At 37.4% G+C, this 27,407-nt stretch overlaps 3 protein-coding genes across 6 annotated transcripts; 1 reads left to right on the top strand and 2 right to left on the bottom strand.

Annotated features, from left to right (window-relative positions):
• Positions 1-1,060: 1,060 nt before the first annotated feature.
• Positions 1,061-9,467, bottom strand: LOC149000377 (signal peptidase complex subunit 3A-like). Its single transcript, XM_089139044.1, has 6 exons — positions 9,059-9,467; positions 6,872-6,919; positions 5,772-5,834; positions 4,878-4,931; positions 4,250-4,336; positions 1,061-4,157 (listed from the first exon to the last, which is right to left on the bottom strand). The coding sequence occupies exons 1-6, from the start codon at positions 9,182-9,184 to the stop codon at positions 4,032-4,034; spliced, it is 504 nt and encodes a 167-aa protein (XP_088995170.1). The 5' UTR covers positions 9,185-9,467; the 3' UTR covers positions 1,061-4,031.
• TKPR2 (NAD(P)-binding Rossmann-fold superfamily protein) lies at positions 1,144-3,713 on the top strand. Its single transcript, XM_089139043.1, has 6 exons — positions 1,144-1,249; positions 1,799-1,971; positions 2,634-2,822; positions 2,908-3,070; positions 3,239-3,428; positions 3,572-3,713. Exons 1-6 carry the CDS (start codon positions 1,144-1,146, stop codon positions 3,711-3,713), a joined length of 963 nt encoding a protein of 320 aa, XP_088995169.1.
• A 617-nt stretch (positions 9,468-10,084) lies between the features above and the next one.
• On the bottom strand, positions 10,085-27,057 carry LOC149000376 (DNAse I-like superfamily protein). 4 transcript variants are annotated; one of them, XM_089139039.1, is made up of 14 exons: positions 26,647-27,057; positions 25,938-26,101; positions 22,430-22,495; positions 22,272-22,324; positions 21,793-21,874; positions 19,914-19,966; positions 19,589-19,670; positions 14,588-14,680; positions 14,461-14,493; positions 14,257-14,354; positions 13,991-14,123; positions 13,723-13,808; positions 13,554-13,638; positions 10,085-10,835 (listed from the first exon to the last, which is right to left on the bottom strand). In XM_089139039.1, exons 1-14 carry the CDS (start codon positions 26,930-26,932, stop codon positions 10,776-10,778), a joined length of 1,374 nt encoding a protein of 457 aa, XP_088995165.1. In that variant the 5' UTR covers positions 26,933-27,057; the 3' UTR covers positions 10,085-10,775. The 4 variants fall into 4 exon arrangements, with proteins under 4 accessions (XP_088995165.1, XP_088995167.1, XP_088995166.1 ...); XM_089139041.1 differs by having other exon boundaries at positions 25,938-26,068; XM_089139040.1 differs by lacking the exon at positions 14,461-14,493.
• Positions 27,058-27,407: the final 350 nt, after the last annotated feature.

Below are 27,407 nucleotides of genomic sequence, written 5' to 3'. Positions count from 1 at the left end.
ATCCAACTGTGGGCACCACATCAAACGTGCCACACAAGAGGACATCAAGTGAGAAGTGGGAATTCTCGAGTGTGTCCATCAAACCGGTAGGGCTGATTTAGACCGGAATCTTTTTATAATATTTAATAATAGTTAATTTCACTTTTTTGCATGCACACAATATAAATTGAGTATTTCATTGTCTTTCAATGATTGTTACAACTTACAACTAGGGTTTCAACTATGGGGGGGGGGGGTTAGGGGGATAAGTACTTAGATCCTTGACAAGTATCTAATCTAAAAACAAAATCTTTTTTTTTTACTCTTAGCCCCGGAGCTCAAGAAGATTTGACTTGAAGATTTGAATTCTCGACGTCATACTATCAGATGTGGGGCTTTGCCAATTGAGCCAAACACTAACCAATGCATAATGCAAGATTTGGGCTACCACATGAGACCTTTTTATTCCAACCCACTAATTGCTATAGCTAAACCGATAAGTAAATTCTAAATCGGAATCCAAGGAAAAAACTATTCTTAGGGAACCAAATGTATCCCCTTGAATGAATGGTAGCGAGAGCTAGGGCAATGTTAATATTCTGTTCTCGAAGGTAGAGTAAACATTTCCAACCATACAACTATCAAGAACAAGAACAAGAACAATTGCCTGATGTAGTTTGGTAGGAGTTTGGAGCGTAGAAACCCCATTTTAGCAGCAAGTCTTGGGTTTAAGTCTCTACTTTCCAACTTCCTGCCACTTAGAATAGATAGGCACGCTTCAAGTATGAATCATCTAACACTAAACCAAACAGCCAACTTACATAAATAATCTTAACTTATCTCTCATCTTTTACCTAATGCAATGTTTAATCATGATAAGCAATATAAAAAGTTCAAAAGAAAGAAGAGAATACCACCAAGAACAAAAAGAAAAATAGAAAAAGAAAGAAGAGAAGCAGATCACACTTCAGTCATGACAAGCAGAATTTTGAATACCACATTCTTACCTACTAAGTCCACAACCAGAACTAAGTTACTTCACTAATCTTATATTAATATAGAGCTACTTCACATTGTGCTGATCAATACTTCTCTTTCTCCCACATTTGTGAGTGCCTCTGTGTGTGTCTGAGACTTAAGTGTCCGTGTGTAGGTGGGAGAGAGATGCCAGAATACTGTGTAACCGGAGGAACCGGATACATTGCATCATACCTGATCAAGGTGTTGCTGGAGAAAGGTCATACCGTCCGCACCACAGTGCGGGATCCAGGTCCTTGTTTTCTTCCTTCCACACACTTTAATTTTGTCGTGCTCTTCATTTTTCTTCCTTCCTTCCTCCTAATGATCATTGAGACTTGAATGCTACGCATTTAATGCGCAGCACTGAAGTTGAACCGCTTGAAAGTGGTGGATGGATGGCACATGGTGCTCAATGAGGATTCTCACTGAGGATCAACTCTCACTGTGAGCAATCCCCAAGCATCCAAAACAAAGACTTTGCGGGCACCTGAAGCTCTTTCACTGTAGGTATCCGAAATAGCTTATCGGAAGATGCGAAGTCTCACATACTTCCTAACTACCCAGTACCCAAACCATTGTCTTTATAAAACTCTTGTTTAGGTTTTGGATGGTAATTTGCAAGTTAGAATATAGATTATATCAAGATGATCATGCTGGAAAGGAAACTATGGGCTTATGAGGTCATTATATTAATGATCATAAAAGTAATCCAAATCTACCTAACAAGAACAAAAGCCTTCCTTTTACTGATACTTAGGTGAGAGTAACAATGGTGACTGTTTTTCTTCCTGTTGGTTAGATAATGAAGAAAAGACTGGTTTCCTTTGGGAGATGAATGGAGCCAAGCAGAGACTAAGACTCTTCAAAGCTGACATAATGGTTGAAGGAAGCTTCAATGAAGCCGTGGAGGGTGTTGATGGTGTCTTCCACACAGCATCTCCAGTTATTGTGCCCCAAGACGACAACATTCAGGTAATGTAAAAACATCAACAGCTTGAAACACTTGCACCTCTTGCTTTATAGGAACATCACAACTCAAGCTGACTGAATAAACTAGAGACATTTCCCCCATGGCCCAATTCTGAGTCTTCCTCAGTACTGAAATCTTTTCCAATTTCATTTTTTGGTTTCCCTCGATAAGATCTATAATAATGGAGATGACCATGAAGAATGAGAGCCAGAAAACCAATGTGGTATTATCTAGTCCTTTAGGAAGTTGGACCAACTACAATATGTTCTGGAAAAGACATATGTTCAAGGGGTGTGCATTTTCTTAAGTTGACAAGCATAAAGTCCAGTTAACTTAGTCTCAAACAATCTAAATCCTACCTTTGGAAGTTTAATTCCATTAGAAACTGATGTAACCTACCACCACCTGCTAAGATGAGAGCTTCCCAGATGACCACTAGAGAAGTGTCAACATACACCTAACTGTACAATTCCATGTACCTCGAATACCCAAGCTAGGTTAGTAAAATCAAGGACCAATTCTCAAACTTATAAAGATCTGTTGACCTGGAACCAAGTATCAAGCTAAACTGCTCAGAATTATGATTACCTGTGAAGTATCAATTCTTCTCCAATCGTTCAATAAAAATCCATGGACTTAAAATGAAGCACTTGGTATACTGCAGGCAACTTTGATCGATCCAGCAATAAAGGGGACATTGAATGTCATGAAATCCTGTGCCAAAGCAAGTACAGTCAAGCGGGTTGTGCTCACCTCTTCTTGCTCTGCTATAAGATACCACAAAGATGTCCAACAGAACTCCCCTCTCAATGAATCACATTGGAGTGATCCTGAGTACTGCAAATTCTACAATGTAGCAATACACACTGAGACATCATTATTTTATAAAGCAGTCATTGACATGTAACTAATGTTTTTGTGAAAGTTCTTGAATGCAGTTATGGTACGCCTATGCAAAGACATTAGCAGAGAAAAATGCCTGGGAATTAGCAAAGGAGACTGGGATTGACCTTCTGGTGGTGAACCCATCCTTCGTGGTGGGTCCCCTGATTGGACCACAACCAACCAGTTCATTACTCATGATACTGGGAATTACAAAAGGTTCAACCCAATATCTTTTCTCTATTTTATACGATCAAAACGGATGTCCTTTCGCAGTACAATCCCAACTGACCTAGTGCAATGGTGTACTGGTACTGTGCTTCATTCAGCAAGATTAAATCTGTAATGATAGGCCACGTACTTACTTCTTTACAATATTTTGATTAGGTTTAACAGGAACATACCCGAACACAACAATTGGGTTCGTACACATTGAAGATGTGGTGACTACACACATTATAGCTATGGAAGAGAGTAAAGCATCAGGCAGGCTTATATGTTCAAGCACAGTTGCTCACTGGTCAGAGATCATAGAGATGCTAAAGACCAAATATCCATCATACCCATTTGTAGACAAGTGAGGGAATGAAGCGATATGCTTCACCTTTGAGGATGTCGTTATGTTTGGTCACGGTTAAATAGCCATTTATTGTTAACTTCTAGGGTGCATGATCCATATTTTGGTGAACTTTATCTGAAACATTATATGATGTTATGCAGGTGCAGTGACCAGAAAGGAGATGACAACCCACACAGTATGGACTCAAGCAAGATTATAATGTTGGGTCTTCCCATATTCAAAACCATCCCTGACATGTTTGATGACTGCATCCAAAGCTTCCAAGAGAAAGGATTCCTCTGAGATTTACATTCAGAAATTTTCTTCAGATAATTGGTGTGGGACTATCTGCACAGAGACTTAGTTACTCTAGCAGTTATTGAGCAAAGAGATGAATTTCTTTGAACAAGACAATGAATATAAAGTGCAGTCATGTAGCTGGAGAAAATTTCATTAAAATTAGAAGTATATGTGGGCCCTAACATGATATGACATCCCATACAACTATGATTAAGATATCCAGAAAAGAAGAAACCTAGACAATCCAGTAAACCAGATCATTCAAACCATTTCTCACAACTGCTAGAACTATAGATGGCCGACATGGTGAAATAGATGACCCTATGTGTATGTCTGGGGTAGAAGGGTATCAGACATTACCATCATGTCAGCTATGGTTCTACCTGTCTTTGGCATAACATACCAATGGAGAACAAGTTTGATCTTCTTACCACGCAGGTTACTTCCCTGGACCAAAAACAATTAACCCATGTTTAAACTATAAGAATGACAGGTTAAAATTCTAATGGATGTAGAGACAGAATAACATGAAATACTACCTGATCAACTAAGGGGTATTTGCTAAGGACCTGAGTCTGAAACATTGCCTGGTCTCTGTTGAGGATTATACGGTCCCAGAGTGAGACCTGAAGACAAACAAGAAACTTTTAAGAAATCTATAAAATGGCATCTGCAGCAGTATACTTAGGCAGACAGCTATTTCAACCCAAAAGAAAATTCTGAAGACATAAAAGAAGTGATACAAAATGACCATCTTTCATCTTGCAAAATTGAACCATGCAATTAGGTAGTATCTCTATTGTGTCAACGTGCTTCGGTGCAATCATCACGCAACATAAAAGTGTTTTTATGAATCCAAACCATCAGTTGTATGCAAATGATTGCGCAAATAAAACAAAATCACAAAAGCAAGAATGAGGGATCAAAAACAAGCTATGCTTGTTGTAATCGTCAATTTAATAAGCTACTTGTGACTATACACCAGGAACCAGCTCCTACCGCTCAACTTAGCTCAGCAGAGAACTTCTAAAGATTTGCCATCAGTCATCACATGCATGTACCAACATGACTATCCAAGTATTATGATATAGTAGTGAAGATGGCTTCTGCAATTTTAATTTCTTTACGGTCAGGATGGGTTTTGGAGAAGTAGTGATGAAGGCAAACCTGATTCAAAGAATTTTTTGGAGTTTCATACTCGGCTGCAACAAATACAAATACCTGCAATGCAAAATCAAGGTATAATAGATGTAAGCATGATGTTATGTGTAGGTTGCCATACAATATAGTAAAAAGAACTTTAATGCAAACTCAGTACCTTAAATATTTATATCATCTAAGAGAGATGTATCAAGTTGGCTAAATCTCAAAACATTTCAGGGACGCCATTCCACTGATTTTTGGCACAAAATGGTCAAGGATGCTATTGGTACAAGCCCCAAAAGTGGAAATGGTAATGCTGAACTTCCACAGTAGCTCAACCCGTATCTTACTATCTTTTCTTTTGAATGGATCAATCAACCATTTCAGTTTTTCTTCATATGTAAATTGAATTATAAGTTCAACCAAGTCAATAATGAGAATACAAATGAAAATGAGGCATTCAGTCCACCTAAATATTAGAAGATATTGTCTACAACATTATTGACTCCGAAATTGGAGGAGCCATTTTCCTGTGCTCAGATAGTGCCTTCATAGCTTAAAAGACAATTACCTACAGAATTTTTTAATTGACTCGAGACATGTTGACACGATCTCTCACAAAATGAAGCACTTTCACATATCTTTCATAATTGGGAACAGTTCCTCCCACTGAAAATTACAGAGAGGCATAAAGAGAAGACAAAAGAGTCTCTCTTTCTAGTAGTCAGAAGACTGGTTGACTTTTGGGGGTCCATTACTGGAGAATCATAGCAAAAAAGAGGGTGAGACAACTCAAGGTCCTACTAGTGTCATTATAATTACGGAAAGTAAAAACATGATATATTCAAACGATTATTTTCAATGAGATATTTATCAAATAGAAAAAACTGAATAACAGGAAACAGAGTTGCATTATACCTGTTTGGTGTTCCAAGTGAATGTTGATCGTAAATCCATGGACATGTTCAAGGTCAAGGTGACCTGTGAAAACAAAATCAAATGTAAGTATCAAATTCTGTCCATAAATAACATAAGTATTGCACGGTGTATATGATTTGATCATGAAAAGAAATGTGAGCAGTATAAATTCAGAAAAGCTTTTCAAGAGAAAAGGATCCAACTTCACTTCCAGCTTTCTTAAATTTCCAGGAAGATGGAGAAAATGATAAAAGCTGCCAGTGTAACAACTGCACATCACTGCAAGACAAAGAATGTGCAACTTCTAGCTTGTGGGATTCTATCACTCTTGATGAGGCCTGGTTAGATAAGTAAGACAAAAGAAAAGCATCTCCCCAGTCCAAAACTTGGAGCACTTGTAAACCTTAATGAAGCGTCAACTTTCATGCATATCTTCTACTTGTTTCCAGGAAATATAATGTTTAAGTCAAAATTACATAATCTAGGTACCTAAAAAAAGGTTATAATATAATGAAAAGGGAAAAAATGCTTTGCATCATCCAAGCACCCAAGATATCACAACTAATCATACCACATGGAAGGATGAGTGGCAGTTCTGGCAATTGGATAGGTAGGACATGGTCTGGAATCTGGATCAGCCACATGTTAAATGTCATAGCCTAATTCTATTATTTACCATCCCATGTATGGGCTTGTATCTTCATATTGACGTTCACCTCTTGATAGTTGATACCATACATTAGTCTGCACCCGCATGGTAGTCCCAGTTTTTCAGGCCTGGTTTTGCCATGTGCCCAACTCTGGCTGAAACTCACCATCCAGAGCCTGTCCTCTCCACAAAATTTGGGCTCCACCCAAGCAAACCACTTGGCCATATAGGGAGCCCTTCATTGTTGGCCAATCCAGGAGTATAGCTCTAACTAACTAGAATATTTTAAACTATTAATTTTCACACCACTTTGTCAAAAGCTAAACCTTGGGAATTGAATAAATGTAGTTCAATTCAAAATGCAATCATCATATACAATGGAAAGAAGTCCTAGGCATGCCTTGAATAGCTTCTAGAAACTTAAGATGAAGATTGAGCAGAATTTCTTAACCTCATCATTTCCATTCAGCTGCTTCCGGAACCGCTTTATTTTAAGCACCTGAAGAAACAAAACAAAACATTAATTTAAGTACAAGCCCTTTTAAAATACCAATTTGTTAATGACTTGCCATCAATTCTTGTGCAATAAATAAGGGACAGAGAAACAGAATAATCATTAGGAACAACTGCATAGCACAAAAGACCCACAAAAGAGGAGAAAGCAGGAAGAGAAGGAAGAGAAGACTCCTCTCAGCCAGCTGACATGCAGGGTGTTAGTGATGAGGAATGCCAAATGAAAAAAATTCCACTACTGTATCACTGACCATGCAAGACAGGTTAAAATTAAACAAAAATAGAAGGGTTTCAGGGTAGTTGGTGTACTGGTGGGGTTAATGGGCGTTTTTGGTATCTCCATAATGAAGCTCTGTTCTAAGGGTGTTCTTGTAAGTTTGCCTCTTGCTCCCTTAGGAACCTTTCAGATCAGCAGTCATCACCAGTGGCCATAGTACTCTCTCTATACCTACTGAAGCAACGAGTCACAACTCCCGTAGTGAGTTTTACCACATTTCCTGTTAGCTCCAATGGGTTGGATTGGAGCAACTATTTGTTGTGGTCTCTCTCGGTATGTTTCTATTGCTGCTCGTCACCTTACAGGGTGTCTTTGTGTATGGTTGAAAAACATTAAACTTCTGGTCTGCCTTTGGAAAAGTAGATCTCCAATGATGCTATAGTCTTGTCATTTATAAAACTACTCTAGGCAGCTGACCATTGCCTGTGGCTATGTTATCTTGGAATTAACTGCAAAGAACTGAAAAACAGCAAAAAAGACCTATTCTCAGGTCCAAAACACAGCCCAGGTATATAAACTGCGGAGGATTCATAGAAACATTCAAAAAGAGATCTCTCTCACAGTAGTATTCATAATTACACAGCAAATGGCAGGAACTTGACTTCAATGAGACATTTCAGCCTACATGTTCTACTGACACCATTAAATTCAACAAATTAAGATGAGATACACATCTTTAATACTGAGTACAATCAAATTCCAGCCCAGATTCTCAGTTGAGATTCTTTTCCTACTCTGGAACAATCATATGCTCTTGTTCACCATGAAGAGAGGCTCCAGACAACTATGCTTCAACCTGTCTTACTGGTGAGATCAGCTGTCTAAGCTGGTCCTGGATCCCAGTTTAGGGACACCCCTGTATTCTATATCAGTCACCCTAGTACTTTCTGATGTGTTTCAAGTCCTGATCTTGTGAAATGTGAAGACTGTGGGAAGGAAAAAGTTTCTGCTAGAAGTTGCCTGGACATCTTGCCTCCTAAGTAGATGTGGCAATGAAGTCCTGATCCAAGCCCACACACTTCACAATGAGGCAACTCATGCAGCCAATAAGGCCAATTCTCGTGGGATGACATGTTTATGCTCTGTTGGATGAGGTGCCAAATGTACCTCTGATCAGCATTCTACTGCCTCCAACTTTGTGCTCTCAAGTATTCCGTCAGTTAGTCGTTCTGCCAATACCCCTTCCTGGATTATTGAATATGGAGCCACAGACCATGTTACAGGTTCTACTAGTTTCTTTTCTACCTTTTCTCACTTTAAGGTCACATTTTTCCTTTCTCATTGTCTGTTCATGACTTGGTGAAGAGGCCAACAACAGGCGATGTTAAAATCTGATCTCCCAATTTATTCCAATAACCCTTCCATCAAATTTTATTTAAAAAAAAAAAAAGGAAAAGAAAAGAAAAGAAAGAAAGGATTCAGCGGAATGTTGTAAGTCTATACAATCTTTGTCTTTCTTAGTCCAAAAAGTAGGTGCCGCAAGTGAAAAACACAGCTCTATATTCGACAATTATAGACGACAATGCACATAGGATTCTACAGGAATTCCTCCAATGTAAATCCACTCCAGAGGAATTTAAGATACTTTATGAGAATATAATTAAGCAGATATCATAATTAACCCTCATGCACAGAACTAATCACCATCCATATACGAATACAGCCGCCAAAAATTCCATTTAGCTCATAAATTAAATTAGAAGCGAACAACGTATATGAGTATATCAAGACCATAAAGAAAAGACACGATTTGAATCCAAAGTACCCAAAGAAGAATCCAAAGATCAAACAACGAAAAAGAAAATAAAAGAAAATAGACAAATCGCCAGTAAGGTTTTTCTGCTTTACCTCAGCATGGGCGTGCACGGAGGGGACGTTGAAGTTATCAGTGAGGGAAGCCAAAGGCAATAACACCAGCAGTAAGAAACCAGACAATGTGATGAGAGTATTCAAACGTTGCGCGAACGAATGCATTCTTCTTAGCCCTTTTCACAATTCAGATTCAAATGTTCTTCTATGTAATCCTTTCTCCCAAACCTCAAACAATTTTCTTGGACATTCTCTTCTTAATTCATTTTCCGAAGGTTTTATACTTCAATTTTCACCAAAGGCATCGGTGATAGAAGTAGAAGAGAGAGAAGGTTAGGCACCGTACACGTGTGCCGGCGGCAACCACAATGGGTGACAATCGGCGGAGCCTACTCTGACCTCCCCAATGTTGCAGGTTCCAACGTAAAACGTGTGTGCAAAATTCTAATTGAATTTCTAGAATTTTTTTTTATTTTTTAGGGTACAAAGGCAGGCGATTTTTATATATAGGATATATGCCGCCGGTAGGAATTGAACCCATAACCTCTCTATTGAGAAGCAGGTTCCTAACCATCCTACTACTCCTCCATTGGCCTTCTAGAATGATTGGTGAGTGTTCAATGAATTATAGAATTCTTGTCTTTGAATTAGAATATTACATGTGGCAATATCCTATACTTCATTGGAAATCCGTTATGGAATAAGGCGCTTTCTCCTCGATCAGTCACGCTCGTGATCTCGACCATCACCTACGCAATTTGCTCCTCCAAGTACCGGATCCAAACCCGAACTCGAGAGGGCAGCTATGAATGAAGGACAAGCTTTAAATTTTATAAATTGATTAGTTACCTTCACCCATGCAAATGTGATCACACAACTATGAAACATAGGGTTTGGATCACCTCCCTGTCAGAGGAGTACAGCTCCCCTCATGCTTCTCCACCAAATGGTGGTGACACCCATGTGGGACCCACTGAAGGTCTCACCTCCAAATCATTTTATCAATATTTACGTAGAAAATGCCGGGAGGTGATCCAAATTGAGAAGGAAAATCGTCCCCCCAGACCCTGCGAAAACCTTTGGCATCGAGTTCACCTTGGTAACATATCCATATCACATCGCAATCAGTTGATATGAATCATTGGGTTATGAGGCAATCAAAATAGAAAAAGAACATAGAACACCTTTCACAAACAATACCAGCTAAAAGACTCCAAAAAATGGTTCAGAAAAATCTACCATCCGCAGAAGAAATAGTGAATCCGTTCATATATTAAGCTTACAACAAAGGAGATTGGATAATTAGTTTCTAAGCATGTACCAAATTGTTAACATTACAATCCCTGGTTATCTTTCAATTCTCCCATCTGGTCCACTGTATATACAGAGTTCAAAAGGCACAGATTTGTTCTTCTTTTCACTATACGGTGATAGAATGTGACCTTGATGGCTTCTCAAAAATGTGGAAGTCAAAATTAGCAAGAATTTGTTTGGCAGAAAGTACTTGCAGGCTCCTGAGGCTCCGTAGCTGATGTCTACAAGGAGTGATGAGGCTAAATTCCTGGGACAGTGAATTTGTCTCCAACACTTCAATTGAGAGCTCTAGGCACCGAGACTTGCTGTGTAGACATGCATAAACAATGAGACGAGTGAAATTTGAGATCATCTACATGTTGCATGACCAATGCTGCCCAATATCGCTCAATGTGTCTACGCCTCTTCTGTTCGGTGAGTTGTATAGGGTTTGTAAGTCAAGTCATTCTGCTGTAACAAATGCCAGTTCACATACCAGAGCAAGATGATCGCTGCCCCACTTCTGCAGAGGAGAATGTCAAAGCTTTATGTCATAAGAAATTTTCAATGGGAAACAAGACTCGGCCAAAAATCAACAGTGAATCAATCGAAGATTGGCTTCTTTATTTCACTGACCATAACGTATGTCATAGAAATAAAAGTCATGGACTTCTTCAAAACTTTGTCACACCGTTAATTCAAACTATTACTGATCCTTCTTTTACCAGTCTTCCATGTATTTTGTAGTTCCATATGCACAATATTTTGAAATGAATCTAGATCTGGACAAGCTAAAGGTTAATGCACTAATAAACAGTACATACAATTCTAGGGGTTTTCCTAAAAGGATAATCTTAATCTTTTTACAGAGAAAATAATCATATGCATCAGATGAATAGATTATGAGCTTCTAAATGACTTACAACTTTAAAGTTCTCTGGTTTGAAGCCATGACACCCAAACATTTTGTTGCATAATGACTACAACCTCTTTTAGATGGACTGGCAGAATGGAGGCGTAGGAAAGAAGCAGCAAAATATTTATTAAATCGCTAACTCAGACAAGCATCCATTTGCTCCAGGCCATGAAGGTGATTTGTTGGAAGCACCGACTAATTTTCAAAAACATGCAAGTGGTATTTAAAGCCGTCACTAATGTTCTTCAAAAAGAAAAGTGGAGAGATGAATCATGATTGGATGACACTACAATCACGGTTGCCAAAAAATGACCCACCACATGGTGATACAATAGGTCATCTTGATTATAAAGGAACAATTTGGACAGGCATTCAACATGTGTCCAGTTTCAAACTATCAGTATAACTGAAAGTGGGCAGACTAACTGGCTGAATTTCTGCATAGTTGTTTGTTGACAACAAAATAAGAATCTGGAATGATCATAGTTGTCATGACGCTGAGATGATCCAAGGTGTTTTAGGGTAGTCGAAGTGCTTCACCCACCAAGGCAATGTCGAGATGGTTAAGGTGTACATCCCTCCTTAACCCCAAACCGGAGGTTCGGTACCAATTAAACCAGAGAACTCCTCTAAATCACGTAGCACGGACACCTAAGTGGCACCATGGTGATGCCTTGACAACTATGGGTTTAGTCCATCACATCCTCACCACCAGCTACTTATCAGGTTTAATTGCTAAAGCTATTAGTCTCAATTAGGAATTCCCTTTACAGTTGCAAAATCTTTCCTTAAGCAGGAGACTAACAGTCTAGGACCAAAATGAACAGGCCTCCATTGGAGATTCCATCATGTGCTATATGCTTGGCATCAACTGAGGAAAGAAAACTTGATTTTTTAGCCATAAGTTTTTATTTTGATGTTGATTTGCAGTAACCCTCTTATTACCATCTGGCTTCACCCACTAAAATCTCTCTTTGATGCAATTTGCCTAAAAAGAGCCTCAAGTGTAGGATTTACTCCCAAACCCAGCAGAGAACTCATGGCATAGTTAGGGGGTTCTAATTTTTGAATTAGTCCTTTAATTAAGTCATAATTTCAAGTAGCAAGTTTAAAGTTACTGCTCACGTGATTACTGGTGGTCATGGTCTCATGAATATAGGTGTAATTGCTCAATTAAGCCCATAATTTGATTACTAAAGTTATTATATTTGTGAGTATTGCTTAGCCTTTAGAGATCTATTCAGCTTCCCCATTTCCTTCATCAAATTTTTCCGTCTCCCCAAAGTTGCCAAGTTTGACCTCGGGTTCTCCATTCAAGATACTCAGTGTCACTGGAATATTCAGCAAATTCAAGGATCTTCAACCATTCAATCTGCTTTTCCAGGTTCTTCAGCACCAACAGGAAGTTTACAGCACCCCCAGCCCTATGCTTCTTCTAATCATCTAATTTTTCATGCCCTGACTCATCCTTACTCAAATTTTTGGTTTCTACAAACCCTCCACAGCTTTATTTCACCATTAGAGACCATTCAAATTCATCCAACAGCCTCCCCACATAAGTTCCTACACTCAGTTCCCTAGGCTGCTCCATCCAACCATAAAAAAAAAATCCTAAGTTTGCTAATCATCCATAAGTTTCAACTGCAACCATGTTTTGTTGCCTTCAAAAGGTCATATACAAGGTGTTTCCCCCGAGAATTCCAATCGCCCATATCCAACCAATAGAACCTGATGAAACAGTGATCAAATCTTCTCATAACCCTAAGGGAGAGACAATCCAAAATTTCATACCATCCACATTGCCTGAAATTAGAGTTTTACTCCTATTTCTATTAGGAATTCTACATAACTCCAGAGTTAACAGCCAGATTTAGTTGGTAACTTCCAAAATATATTCCATGCTCTACCCAACATCATCTTGGCTAAGCCAAACCACCAAACCTTACCTTTGAGCTAACCCTAGCCCTTAAGTGGAACCCCACACCAAGTCGAACTTACTTGGGCATATTAGTTCATCCTCAATCCTGGATATTTGCTCCTAATGGGTCTCCTTCCAATCTAGGACTACATAACTCTTTTTAAGTTTTATGAAAATTAAAATAATAAAATAGAACTTCAACTCAACTATATATTGTGTTCAACTTTTCCAGCAACTAGTTTATGTAACTTTTCAACCATCGATTATATTGCTGCTAAGACATTTAAAGACAAGTCGAAGAATTTAGATTATATACAGCAGGATGTGTGCACCTTCATAATAAGTCACCACATAATCACTGAAAAATATGCTCAACAAAGCATCTGTATTCAAAAATATTAGCGTACCTCACTTGGAAGCCCTCTTGTTTCTCTCAGAACATTAACTGGTAAAGTTTCAACAGCTCCTACAGGAACAAGTCCCTGAGAATGCCTGAATGGACCATAGAGTCAGTGACAAAGTCAAGTCTGAATGCCAACAATCACAGTTGAGCTTTCAATGGTTCCATGAGATTACCATATATAATCCACAGTTCCCATAAATTTGGAGTGATATGAAGTTGCTAAAGGTTCTCCACAATTATCTCTGGTGCGATGACTTCCCTGTATTGACAGAAAAAGGAAAAAGAATGTAATTGGGCAGATTCTATAACCTAAGACAACAACAGTTAAGTGTTGACTTAATGGGCATGCCATCTGGTGGCCTGTGAACGGAGGAAAATAAGAGGAAGAGCGATAATATATATATATATATATATATATATATATATATATTGAAATCTCACAGGAATTCCTGCATACGAACTGCGAAGTTTTAAATGGTGTTGAAGTCGAGTAACTCCATCCCTCCCAGCAGCAAGCTGTAATTCTTCTTCACTCCATCTATATACCGACTGCTTCGAGACAGGTACTGGATAACTGAACCAACATACCAATAATATCATATCATAATACTTTTGAAAATACAACTCTTGACATGCATTTGTTTTCCATGATTCCTTTTAATCAGAAAACATAAGGTCCATATAGTGCAAGAAAACATGATATAGACCTGTGTGCATCCTCAAGCTGAGCTGTTAAAGGTCTTGATCCTATTTCATTTTCAATCTGGCCAGAAATTTTTCGGCGGTCATGAAGTAGGATGTCCAACTGCAACAAATTGAACATTTTATTATGAGGAGAGAATTTCCAAGGGCCTTCTAGGCAACACTAATGAGATTATGACTAAAGGTTTGACAGCACAACTGGAACTCACCGAAGCTGAAGCCAGAAACTGATATATCGGACTCTGGTAAATGGAAGAATAAGATAGATAACTAAATTGGCAATAAAAAGTTCACACATTTCATATTTAATTTCAATATCTGAATCTTTTCACCCACCTGTGGTAAACTATTTAGATCCCCAGCTATTACAACAGGGATGCCACCCCACTCCTGTGATAAGGCATGTGCTCTCTCCAGTAGCAACCTCACCTACAAAAATTGTCAGGAATAAGCTGTTTTATTACACAACAATGTAAATGATTCCCTGAACAAAATATTGGTCAAGAAACCAACAGATTTGGTTAAGGATGGGGAATAAATAAATTGCCCAAGTAACAGAACGGTTTTTAATCTTCGTCTGGGGAAAAGGTTATCTATTAATTCTTTGGTAAATACAAGGTAGAGAACAGTGATAATAGGATTTGATGTCCCACACCCATGACTTAAGAAGTTTTAACATTCAAATTTGAATACTCCATTAACAAGTTGCACCTGTATCGATAATAAAAGCAATCAAAGTGAAAAGGAGAACCTCTTAAAATCCCATTTTAAATATTTATAAAACATTCACTAATAAAATTATGCAGCACACCACCAACCATAAAATCTATCAAATTGTATAGAACTCCAAAATGGCATGACTCATTGTGTTTGGAGGAATACAATTTATAGGTAGCAAGTAGGAAAGATTTTTATTTTAGGTGAAAACATTATGTTGCTGGTCAGATCAACGAACATGGTTTCCAAGTTGGCAAGAAGCCAAGCCAAGTAAAGTCCTCCGAAGGGAAGTTTCAAACTTCCAATTTTAGAAGAAATCAGACAAACAGAAGAAGATTGCAAATCAAGTAGTGGAGCACATGCTATTCCTAAATTGAATTCTGAAAAAGTTACCACAGATTCCTCGCCTTTGATTTCTAAAAGCTCCAGGTCAAAGAAACAAAAAACAAGAAAAGTGTGTGATTAATGCAAAGAATTAAGACCTTATTCGACACAGACTTATAATAAAGGCATTTATCAGAGTTACTAGTTTGAAACCTAAAGCTCTTTACTGTTTTTTCAAATTTTTTATGTCATAATTTAGGTGCTTCTTTTAGACCATACAAAGATTTATTTCATTTACAAACTTTATGTTCAAAACCTTTCATGACATACCCTTCAGGTTGGTCGATGCATATTTCTTCAATTAGGTCTCCATTAAGAAATGTTGTTTTTACATCCATTTGATGCACAACATAGTGCTTAATTGATGCAAAAGCAAGAAGAATTCTAATCGTGGCTATATGACAAACCGGTGAGTAGATATCAAAATAACCCACTCCATCGACTTGAGTATAGCCCTTATCTACTAAACGTGCTTTATACCTAGCTAAAGATCCATCAAGATTTAGTTTCTTCTTCAGGACCCATTTACAACCCACACACTTGACACCTTTAGGTAAATCTACTAAAAGTACATGTGTTATTTTGTAGTAGAGAATCCATTTCATCATCAGCTGCCTCTCTCCATAGCAAAGAGTCCCTAGATCTCATCACTTCCTTATAGGTAGATGGATCATTCTCTAAATAGTAGGTTACATAGTCCTCACCAAAATCTTTGGGAACTCTATCTCTTTTGGAAGAGCATCTAGGTTTTGGTTCACGAATCATATTGGGATTAGTATCAAAATCAATTGGTTCAGATTCCATAATCAATTCTGTAAACATTCATTTTGGACCTGGTAAGGTCATGCCTTGATCTCAAAGAAACTTATCTTCAAAGACCACTGCATCCCTAGATTTTATCACCACATTGGTTGATAAATCCAATAACCGGTCTGCAGCACATCCTAGATATACACAAATGTTGGTCTTAGGTCCCACCTTAGGTCTTCTAAGGTCTTGTATCCTTACATAAGCAATACAACCCCAGGTCTTTAAGAGGTCAATTCTACAAGGATGTTTATGCCACAATTCATATGGAGTTTCAGTCAATTTTAAGTGTGATAACCTATTTAGAATGTGCTTCGTAGTTAATGTTGCTTTTCCCCAATTACAAGTAGGCATGCCAGCAGTCAACAACATGGAGTTCAACATTCATGTTAACGTCCTGTTCTTATGTTCAGCTATGCCATTTGATTGGGGAGAGTAAGGTGCAATAGTTTCAAAAATTATACCCTCAAGAGGCACAAAATATTTTGAACTATGTCAAAGAATATTCACCTCCTCTATCACTTCTAAGTCCTTTAATTTTTAAATTTAATTAATTTTCAACTCTACTCTTAAAAATTTTGAATTTTTCAAATGCTTCATCTTTTGATTTTAACAAATAAATATGACAATATCTAGAAAAATCGTCTATAAATGTAATTAAATACTTATGTCCTCCTTGAATTGTGAAATTTTTTAAATCACAAACATCAGAACGTATTAATTCTAAAATGTGTGCTTCTAGAAACCTGACGAAAAGGTTTTCTAGTAATTTTTGTTTGGGCACACACTTCACATATGTTAAAGTGTTTAGAAGTATCTAATGGTATGTTATGAGTTTTGGAAAACTAGACCATTTTCCTATAGTTTACATGTCCCAATCTACAATGTAATGTCTTAGGATCAATTAAACTTCAACTAGTATGATTTATTTTCTAATTTCCTAAGCTTAATCTATATATAACATTAATTAGATAAGCACAACTAAAGTAGTGAAAATTAACATATAAAGTCACACTACCATTATAAAAGGAAATACACATGCCAACATTGCATAAAATGCTAGGTGAAATTAAATTCTTTTCTAAATGAGGAACTATTTTAACATCTTTTAAAGTTAGAACTTTACTGAAGATAAAATCAGATTTGCAGTTCCTCTCTGGATTATTAAGGTTGATGCTCCATTTACAATTGTTACAATCTTTGAAATCTCAATGCTGTCAATCAACAAGTTCTTGTTGTAGCAAACATGACATGTTGCTCCTAAGTCCAATCACCAATTTAAAGAAGTACTGGTCTTGACTTCCTCTGCACACACCAAGGCTACAAAGTGTTTAGGCTATCAATCATCATATTGACTTCTTCCTTTTCAGTGTGTCCATCACTCTTTTTTAGAAGTCTACAGCCAACTGCAAAGTGCCTCCATTTCCCACAGTTTTGGCACTTGACCTTCTTATTCTTTAAGATAGTCTTTTTGGCCTCCAACTTATTGGGTTCACTTTTGTGTAGCTTGATTTTCTTAGAATTATGCTAGGGATGAGTGACCATATTCATGCCAAATTTTTGTTTGTTCACCATCTCCAAGTTGTTTCTAAGTCTATTCTCAATATCAATTTGTATGAATTGTTTAAGATCATCCAGCCCCACCTGTACCTTTTTCTATACATCTCAATCCTAAATGAGTGTCAGGTCGATGGTAACTTATGAATAATTGCCTCAATAGGAAACTGATCACAAACATGTATTTTTTCTGTAACTAGTTTGAATCTTAGGTTTCCTAGGTCTGTAACTTGAGGGAGTATCTCTATCTTCAATAAATTTGAAGTCCATGAATTTGTACACTAGATGAGTTTTGGACAATTCTTTCTCCTTCCTATATTTGAGCATCTAGGTTGTCCTATATTTCCTTAGCACTTTATATTTGCTATAGGTTTCTGCAAGTTTATCTGACAGGACATTCAACAAGTAATCCCTACAGAAATCCTCATCACTTGTCCATTGTATTTCATCAACATTCTCAACAGTTTCTTCAAAGGAGGTTTGTACCATATAAAACACATTCAGAAACTTTAATCCAAATTGTGTCTTTCTTTTCCAGGCATAAAACTCAGACCCATTAAAAGCTGCAGTTTGACCATATCAATTGGAACGGCATCATTTATAATATTGGATATAATAAATACAATTAATCAAAGAAGATACATATAATAATTTAATCTAATACTTTATTAGATAAATTGAGCAAGTTTAACTAACTGCTATAGATTAATTATCCCATATGTGATACAAATTAGATAGGAACAAGCCATATAGAGTAATTATCAAAATTGTAAATCTACAATCAGTTTACCGCATTTGCCCCGAAAATATTTAGTAAAGAATTAATCATTTTATCGTAATCATGCTTTATCACATGAAAAGTATAAAGAAAGAAACAATTCATCATGACCTTGATAAAATAAATGAAACAAAATAGTCAACGTCACCTTTTTGCATTACCTACTTTCTATCTTTTTTATTCTATCAAATCGTGACAAAAAAGACAAAGTAACGAAAAAGTAATCACAAATGCTTTTAATAACAAAGTTGAGTTATACCCAACGTATGTTCTAATATAGGACATTGGATTAGTTACGATCCAACGGTGTAATGGGCTTTTGTGGGAGAGTCTAGCTAACTGTAGAACCTAGTATTGTTCAATAAATACTAGCTGGAAACAACGGTCTTGGTATTCCAAACTAGATACTTAGGGTGTAATGCTTTAAGCAACCTTGTGCTTAAACCCTAAACCTCGAATACCTCAACAAGCAAGAGGGTTAAAACCCGCTCCAGTGATTTCAGTTTCATTTTTAGGGAAGGACCAAGGTGTGGGAGACTTTTGGCTGGCTGACTCTGCTGAAATAGAGCAATGACAACCATTTCAAGTGCCTGGATGGGTATACAATTTCATCAAACGTACTTCCCCATTCTCTCCCTCAATTTCTCCCAGTCAAAGTTGCTTTATGGAGCAGTATGGTCCAGGCATGTGGCCATCCCATATGAAATTAACAAACTAAAATGCGTTGCAAATCTGTGTAAAGAACTATACAAGTAATATTTACCCCAAAAAAGAAAAAATATATGCAATTTTAGTATTACTCTAAGAGCAACACTGAGTATGGGTTATCCCAAGGGAACAAGGATTAGTTTATCCCAGTCTGTATTTTATATAGGGCAAATCAGTTGCAGACTGGATTGACTCAGCCACATAGAAAAAATCAATATATCTTTTCCTTAACTAACAATGAACTAACTCCCAACCAGAGGTGCAAGGACAGGTTTACATCTCACCAATTCAGTAGAATAGTAGATCATGGCATATGTCACTGCAAATAAAATCACAACACAAATACTTAACTTTTTCTAGGTGTAACTGATAAGAAAACTGTGTACCTGGCCCAGCTTGATATCTCCACGATTTGGGTTGAATAGTACATGTGTATTTACAACAAGTATACTCCGAGAAAGTGTATCCCTGCATTTTATTCAAATGTATATTGAAGTGAATAAATGATTCCAACAATTAAAAACACATAAAACAGCCTTCGTTATTTTAATATTTTATTATTATAGTCCAAAAGAAATGCGTGCATGTGTCCAGATTTCTTTGATCAATACACCTAAAAAGCAGAGTAATCCCGGCAGATATTTTTGACACTCTATAATCTGCATTCAAAAGAATGTATATTGGTTTATTCAGACAGTTGAGCAAACTCACTCTGGATGTTGAGCATTCACACACTGATTTGAATCTGAATGACTGTTAACCATCTGTAGCCAAAACAAGAAAAAACTTGTTGAGAGACATCATACAAGGGATAATGCGTCATCATCCTGTCCTGAGACCAGCAACAGATAAAAATCATAGAACTATAAAGAAATGATGATGACAGTCACAAGATAGCTTGAAGAAACTTTTTGTGCCCATCAATCATCCAATCAAAGAGCTGGGACGCCCATTGGCAGTTTAGAATATCAAAGAATCATGATGCTATAAAAGTATTAAACACCAATAGGTGAATCCACAGAAGAGACTTCTGCCAGGGCTATGAGTACAGAAGGTGTAGGTAAAACATGAAGCAAACGAGGACAAAACACTGTTCAGTCAGACAAATGATGTCAACAATAACAAGCCTTGTCCCAACTAAACAGATTCGGCTACACAGATCCTTCCCTTCCAACAGCTCTATTTGAGGCCTCATACCCAAAATGACTTAGAATAGAGCTGACTAGAAGGCAAGGAATCATGTAGCCAACCCCATTTCAGTTGGGACAAGGCTGACTTGTCGTTGTTGTTAGTGGTGGTGGTGGTGGTGGTGGTGGTGATGTGTCAATGCCGTATCACATCACCACCCTAACAATAACATATGTATTGACACCAAGGTTTAAAGTATCATATCGGTTAGGTGATTTTAAGAGACGTAGTGTCCTGTATCGAGTATTGTAATGTTTTGGCTAATGTACTTTAGTGTAATTTAATGGAGAGACGTATTGAGATGTATCGTATCAGTTGGATCAAATATGGATATGTATCGGCTAGTATCGTATAGTATTGAGGGATAATTTAAACCTTGATTGACACACAGCACATATATTAAAAAATTTAACACCTTGCTAAGAGATTAAGCACTCCTTAAGCGCCAGTAAGATTTTAAGGTGCCAAGATAGTAAAACTTCCAATGAGCTAATGAACCGTTCCTATAAAGAGATTTATTTCATTAATCAACTAAATGGAACACCAAAACCTTTCACAAATCAACGAGAACTGTGAGACAAAACTTAAACCAAGTACCCCGTCTGTGTAGCATAGTAAAGTATTGTGTATTATAACCATCAGTCAGGCGAAAAGTATCGTATTGAATCAGAGATGCATATCAACAGATGCATAATTGCATGAAAATGGTCAAAACACACTTGCAAATGGTAAATTTGAACAAATAATAGATACAGATAATAAATACTCAATTGTTGTCCACCGGGGTCTTGGTTCCTCTTTATTGCTGAGTAATCAGTTGTAACACACACACACACACACACACACACACACACCCCTTTCCTTCCCTTTGTACATTCTTTCTCCCCTTTGGGACCTTTGGTTAATGTATCCAAAAAGAAAGACATGATTACATTGTTTTAGATGATGGAAAGGCATTCATTGAACCTGGAGTTTTACAATGTAGAATGTTTAGCTTGGTCTAAAACTTATCATCCAATGGGTTTAAAGCTTGTGTGGTTGAAAAGTTGCATTACATACAAATAAGATCAGTATATCAGTCATTTTTCACCATCCATCTTAGGAATTTATATAGTTACAATAAAATTGAAAATCCTAAATGCTCTTGAGGAGTGAAATAGGTTGTAAAAGGTCTATGCACCTATCTTGTTTTTCAGGTTAATCATTCATTTTCTATAATGATGGATAAATTCCCCTCCTGTTTTATAACTACTTAGTTATTGATTTAGGTAACCAAAGGAATAACCAAAATCAAATTTCTCATGAATTTGAATTCAAAATTATTAAAAAATTTCAGGTTCTTTTCATGTATTCATGAGCTTAAGAAATCACACAGCCAGCTTAAACAAACCATCCCACGTACCTTTAAAACACAAAATTGGGCAACATTGTCACGAAGGCCAAACTTCTGGAATTCTATGCTCTCTTGATGCATAAGTGTAAATCTGAAATAAGGTTATGATTTAAAGATCACATACTCCAAATTAAGCAAGTAGATAAGGAATCAAAGTTCAACTGATTAGAATGTGCTCCATATGTTCATAAATCCAACATACTTAACGCATTATTATGCTGTTCAAACCAACCCCAAATATCAACCAAATTCTATATACATCTTTAAGGCATTTTTTTTTAGGAGGGGGGTGGTTTCAATAAGGCATCTACCAGTCAATTTTCCCAGCAGGATATTCAATAATTGAGATGACTATGGATCTTAAACCACTTCAAATGAAATCAAGAAACCCAGTTAGGGACTCAATCATTGCAAACATAAAAACAACACAAGTGATAAAATCCAAGTGAAAGAAAAGAGTCCATAAATAAGGATATAAGCAAGCTTACAGTTCTTCTTTCCAGAATACAGCACAACCATCATTTGCTTTTCCAGTACGAACCTACATAAGATGATGCTTACAAGTTTGATTTATACTTTACATAAAATAATTCATCTAGAATACCTTTGTTAACTCAAATGCTGAAACAGAAGATTCTACAAATACCTTATAAACACCTTTGAAACCATCCTTTCTTAGAAGATCAGCTAAATCACCAAAATGGTCAACCTCCTGCAGACGTATCAGTACAGGATGAGACTCAAAGTGCATCACAAAACCTTTAGCAGAAAATATGCATCATCTTAAGAAACCTGGAGAACATAATGCTCAATCTCATTAGAAAACCGAGTTCTTTGTTTCTCCTAAATAAAGAAAGATAAGCTTGAAAGGGAACCTATCAAAAGGATAGCAAGAGCTAAGAAAAGAGTGCCTACAAAGATTTGGCTCTCTCTGATTTCTTGGAGCCAGTGTGTGAAGCCATCCGAGAAGGAAAGGGAAGTAGACATCACACAACATGAGAAGAATGCAAATCATGTGACTATCAAGTTACCCAATGCTGGACTTAGAAAACTAGTAGTGATCTAGAGCCATAGGTCAAGATTAATTCAAATAAAGAGATCTTTCAGAAATCCAGCCAGGGTAAGACCAAAGTCTGGAGGATTGGACTATGAATGGTTAGGGATCTCTCAGCCAAATTCAAGGCCAATCCAGGTTCACATCCCAAGTTCCAAGAAAATAACTTCAATAGGAACTTGCTGAAAATATGAATCCCAATTAGAAAGAACAGGATAAAAGCAACCTGAATGTAAATAGAAAGAGATACCAAATAGCTCAAAAGATTTAGTTGTTGTAATTAAATTTCTATATTAACTGCAATGCACTAGCAATTACGAATCCAATGGCATTGATTTTTCTTGATAGGGAAGTAATCCAAACAGCTTTTCAGATTCTGGGACCCTATATCTGAACTTTATTTATCGTTCTCTTCAATCTATAGGTTCAATTTCCCTTATGTGCAATACAAAAACAACTTAGCCTTATACCAACAAAATGAGCTTGGTTACATGGATGGTTGGCCACCAATCAGCTCTATTCGAGGCCATATTTGGTACAAGTCCAAGCTATACATGCCTTTCATCACCATTTCTCCTAAGTCTACTTTACATCAGCCCTAGGATCTTTGAATCAAATCACTCCCTCATCCTGAAGCATCCAACAGTCTCCACCATTGAACATGACCATCCCACCACCAACCATTTTCTTGTAGCATATCATGTATCAGGCTACTCCCAAATCAGCTCCAATATCATCATTCCTTCTTTTTCGGTCTTTTTGGTTGAATAAAAAATTATATTAAACGAATAAGAAACAAGAAAACAAGGTCTTTAAGCAAAAGACCGAAAAGAACAACTAAGGCCCTAGGAGACAACAATAAGCTTGTTCCTTTGGAAAGGACAAGAAGCCTTGGGCTTCATCCATCCGGTCAGTTGGTCGTCCATCTGCCGTCCTACCTCTGAAGGAGGCCTGGGAATCCGTCGGATCACTGATGTTAACTTAGCCTGCCTTCTCATGCTTATCTGAAAAATTGCCTCAAAGCATAATTCCATTTGGGTTAAATGGGTCTATTCTTACCTTCTCCAGTCCAATTCCTTTTGGATTGTTCCTATGCCTTCCAACCCTTTGTGGATTTGGAGGAAAATCCTCTTGCTACGCCCTCACGCCATCTCTATTATTTTTACCACCATCTCCTCCGGCTCTTCCACATCCTTTTGGCTTGACCCGTGGCATCCGATGGGTATTCTCTTTAACCACTTTGGCCCCCACACTGTCTATGATACCCGTATCTCCAAAGCCACCCCCTGTCAGCTTTCATCACAACCCTAAACCCCCCCCGGGCCCCCCTTAGTTTGGTCCAAAGGTTACATCCCTTGTCACTCCCTTACCCTTTGGAAGGCTCTTAACCATGCTCTCCCCACCCAATTCTTCCTTATTGGCCATCACATCCCCGCAAACCCCAATTGTATCCTCTGTTGGAACGGTTTGGAGGACCTTAATCACCTTCTCTTTTCTTGCCCTTTCTCCAAATCTATCTGGGGAAAAGCCTTGGCTTCTATTTAGCCCCATTCGAGGCATTCCTTTGGTTTTACTCATGATTGGTCTTGGATTTTGAGAAACTTTTCAGGTACTTCCATTTGCGATCGGATTGGAAAGCTAGTGTATTGTGTCTTTATCCATCACCTTTGGTGGGAGCACAACCTTCGAAGATGGACCTCCAAATCCCGCTCTATAGACAGAATTTGGAATGCCATCTATTTTTATGTATCTTCTATAATGTTAGCCATCCCCCATCCCCCGGTTGATGATGCCCCAAGAAGTCCACTGTTGGAACTAAGTTGAAAGACCAAGCGGCTTTGAATTTGGTACACTTCATCCATCATATTTTAATTCTTCGTGAAACATCCTTTCTATATCTATAATTGAACCCCAATACTTAGGTTATCACTTTGCAGTATCTACATCTCATCAATTTTCAACCCCTCAACATCCTTTTTAGTGTAGCCATTGTTGTCAAGGTTCCCAAGAACCACCATGGCATCCAGGCACCTTGGTTGCCTAAGCAAGGATTTTGGTAAGCATTACAGCCAAGCCCCTTCCAACTCCTTGGTTTGACTAAATGTTGTGGCGACTATGAGTGTAACTAATTTTACACACCAGATAATCCCTCTTCATTCCACTTATCTTAAAACATTCGATTGTAAGGTTGACTTCCATAACTCTAACTGGGCACCATTCCTTGCTTTCATCTCATCCATTAAATAATAGTATTAGCAAAAAGCACACACCAAGGAACCTATTTTGAAAGTTCTTGGTAGAATCATCTATTATATATTTTTAAGTAATGTCCACATTGTAACCCAATTGTAACTGAGAATTCACTATCTTGACCCCACCACAGTTCTTACACTAGTCACTACACCACTAAACATATCCTTAATTATGTTCAAGCACTTATTTAAAAAACTTCTCTTCTCTAGTATTTGCCAAATTAACTCTCCAAGGACCTGTCATAAGCTTACTCTAGGTCAATAATGAAAATCATTCTTGCAATCTGTAAACAGCTTCTTGTCTCAGATTAGTTTAAATAGCCCTCTCCCATAATTTTATGGTATGACTCATTATTGTAATTCAAAAGCGTAATGCTTCAATTCATTCATTTGATGTGCTCATTATCTATTAAACAGATTGGTTAGCTAAGATAAACCACAAATTTCTAAGCTCTTCAACATTTCTATTGGGAGCACATCTAGGATTGCAAGTTTTCACATATTTAGCCATCCTGTGCAATGGTCAGGTTATATCAAATAAGAACCAAAAGTGTATTACATTGGATCCTTCAAGTGAAAATTTTCAAAACGTCCACGGTTACAAGCCTGAACTAAAAAGGATGGACTGTTAGAAAGACAAGCACGTGTGATCTAACAACATCCAAAACCAAATATTTCAATGTAAACAGTTTTCACAGTGAAGAACCAGCTGAAATATCTCCACACTTGTCTTCCAACATCGATGCTCCACTACCTAATTCCTAACATACTTATGAACCAATAAAGCACCCAACACATTATTAAATAATGAAAGCACATGAAAGCCTGGTAGATCCTCTTGCACTTGCCTGGAGACATAAAATGCCGGGTTTGTAATGAATAAGCTCCCTCCAGATGAGCTTTTTCCTCCAATCCCAATTTAAAAACTTGGGTCGGACATGAGGATATAGATACGGATGCTTCAAAGCATTCTCAACACCTAAAATATTATAAGAGACAACGACAACCCTGTCTGTAAAAAAATTCATGTCAGAACAAAGTTTTGAGAGATTTTGGTCTCCAGTCTCTCTATAAATTAAGCTGTCAAAGAAACCCAACTGCATAAAGTAGTTTGACATCTATTAGTTGGTATAATCAGCATGTGCAAGCCATTTTGAACACTCAATTTGAATGAGTAAGCTTTCATCAGTTGAAAACTAAAGGAAGATCTCCATTAAACTATTTACTCAACAATTTTCACAGAATCACAAAATACCCCTGATAAAATAAACGATTAGAAAATTTCTCATACTGTTTTCTCACACAGGAACTCCCCAAAACCCGGTTCTTACAGCAGAAACACTAATTTCAAGGGCAAAATAACTTCAATTTGCAAAAGGACAAAGCTTAAAGTGCACTGCCATTGATGATTCAACGTATATATAAACAACAATAATTGACAATAATCAACTTTTTTAAAGAAAAGAAAAATTGGACTTACTAAGGAAATCTTTGTAAGTTGTAACAATTTCTACGTGATTAAGGAACTGCAAACAAGAACAGGAAATAAATAATTACCTTTGTAACGGGAGTAATCATGAGAAGAAAAAACCCATTCGCGAGAACCGTCTAATAATCCGGTTTTACTCCTCCGTGTCCTCTTCTTCTTCTGCCTCTCTTTGCAACGCACAAAAAATGATCCCCCATGTCTGCTGCTAGAACCTGAGATTTCATATGTATTGTCATGAACATGGATTTCAGAATCTTCAGAGACAATTCTTCTCTTCTTCCGATCATGGGTCCGTTCTACGAGTGACGGGCGTTCACGTCTGGCGCGACCTGTACTGGTCAGTGACCTCTCCATCGGCGTTACCAGTTACAAACTCCGAACTAACTACAGGGATTATCTTTTTTTTTGGTAATCCACTACAGGGAATATCAGAGAAAAAGAGATGGGAAAAAAAAATTCAGAAAAGTAAACATCTGCTGACAACCGTAGGATTGGAATACATCGGTCTGCTTGTTGCCGCTGTTATTAGGGTAAATATGGACCAACACCCCCAATTAAAAGCCCAAGAGTACGAATTCCTAGATAAAATAGGAGATATCTCCACAATGGCACAATCAATTAAGTTGTTCTGAAAAATACCTCTTAGTAAAGAAGTCGTGGTTTCTACTAGTACAGAGTTATTCTACTGGTAAAGACCAATACTTTTGGGTTCCCTAGAGCTGTTCTAGTAGTAAAACCAAAACCTCTTAGTGAAGAAATCGTAGTTTCGACTCTTGCTGAGGCATATTAATATCCATATCCCTTACTTAATAAGCCCCTTTGTACTAAA

The sequence above is a fragment of the Hakea prostrata genome, chromosome 11 (genome assembly GCF_041222555.1).
Source record: "Hakea prostrata isolate BN-2017 chromosome 11, UWA_Hpros_2, whole genome shotgun sequence".
Taxonomy (NCBI): domain Eukaryota; kingdom Viridiplantae; phylum Streptophyta; class Magnoliopsida; order Proteales; family Proteaceae; genus Hakea; species Hakea prostrata.
The sequence above is the reverse complement of the archived record's forward strand: the minus strand, read 5'-3'. Positions and strand labels throughout refer to the sequence as shown.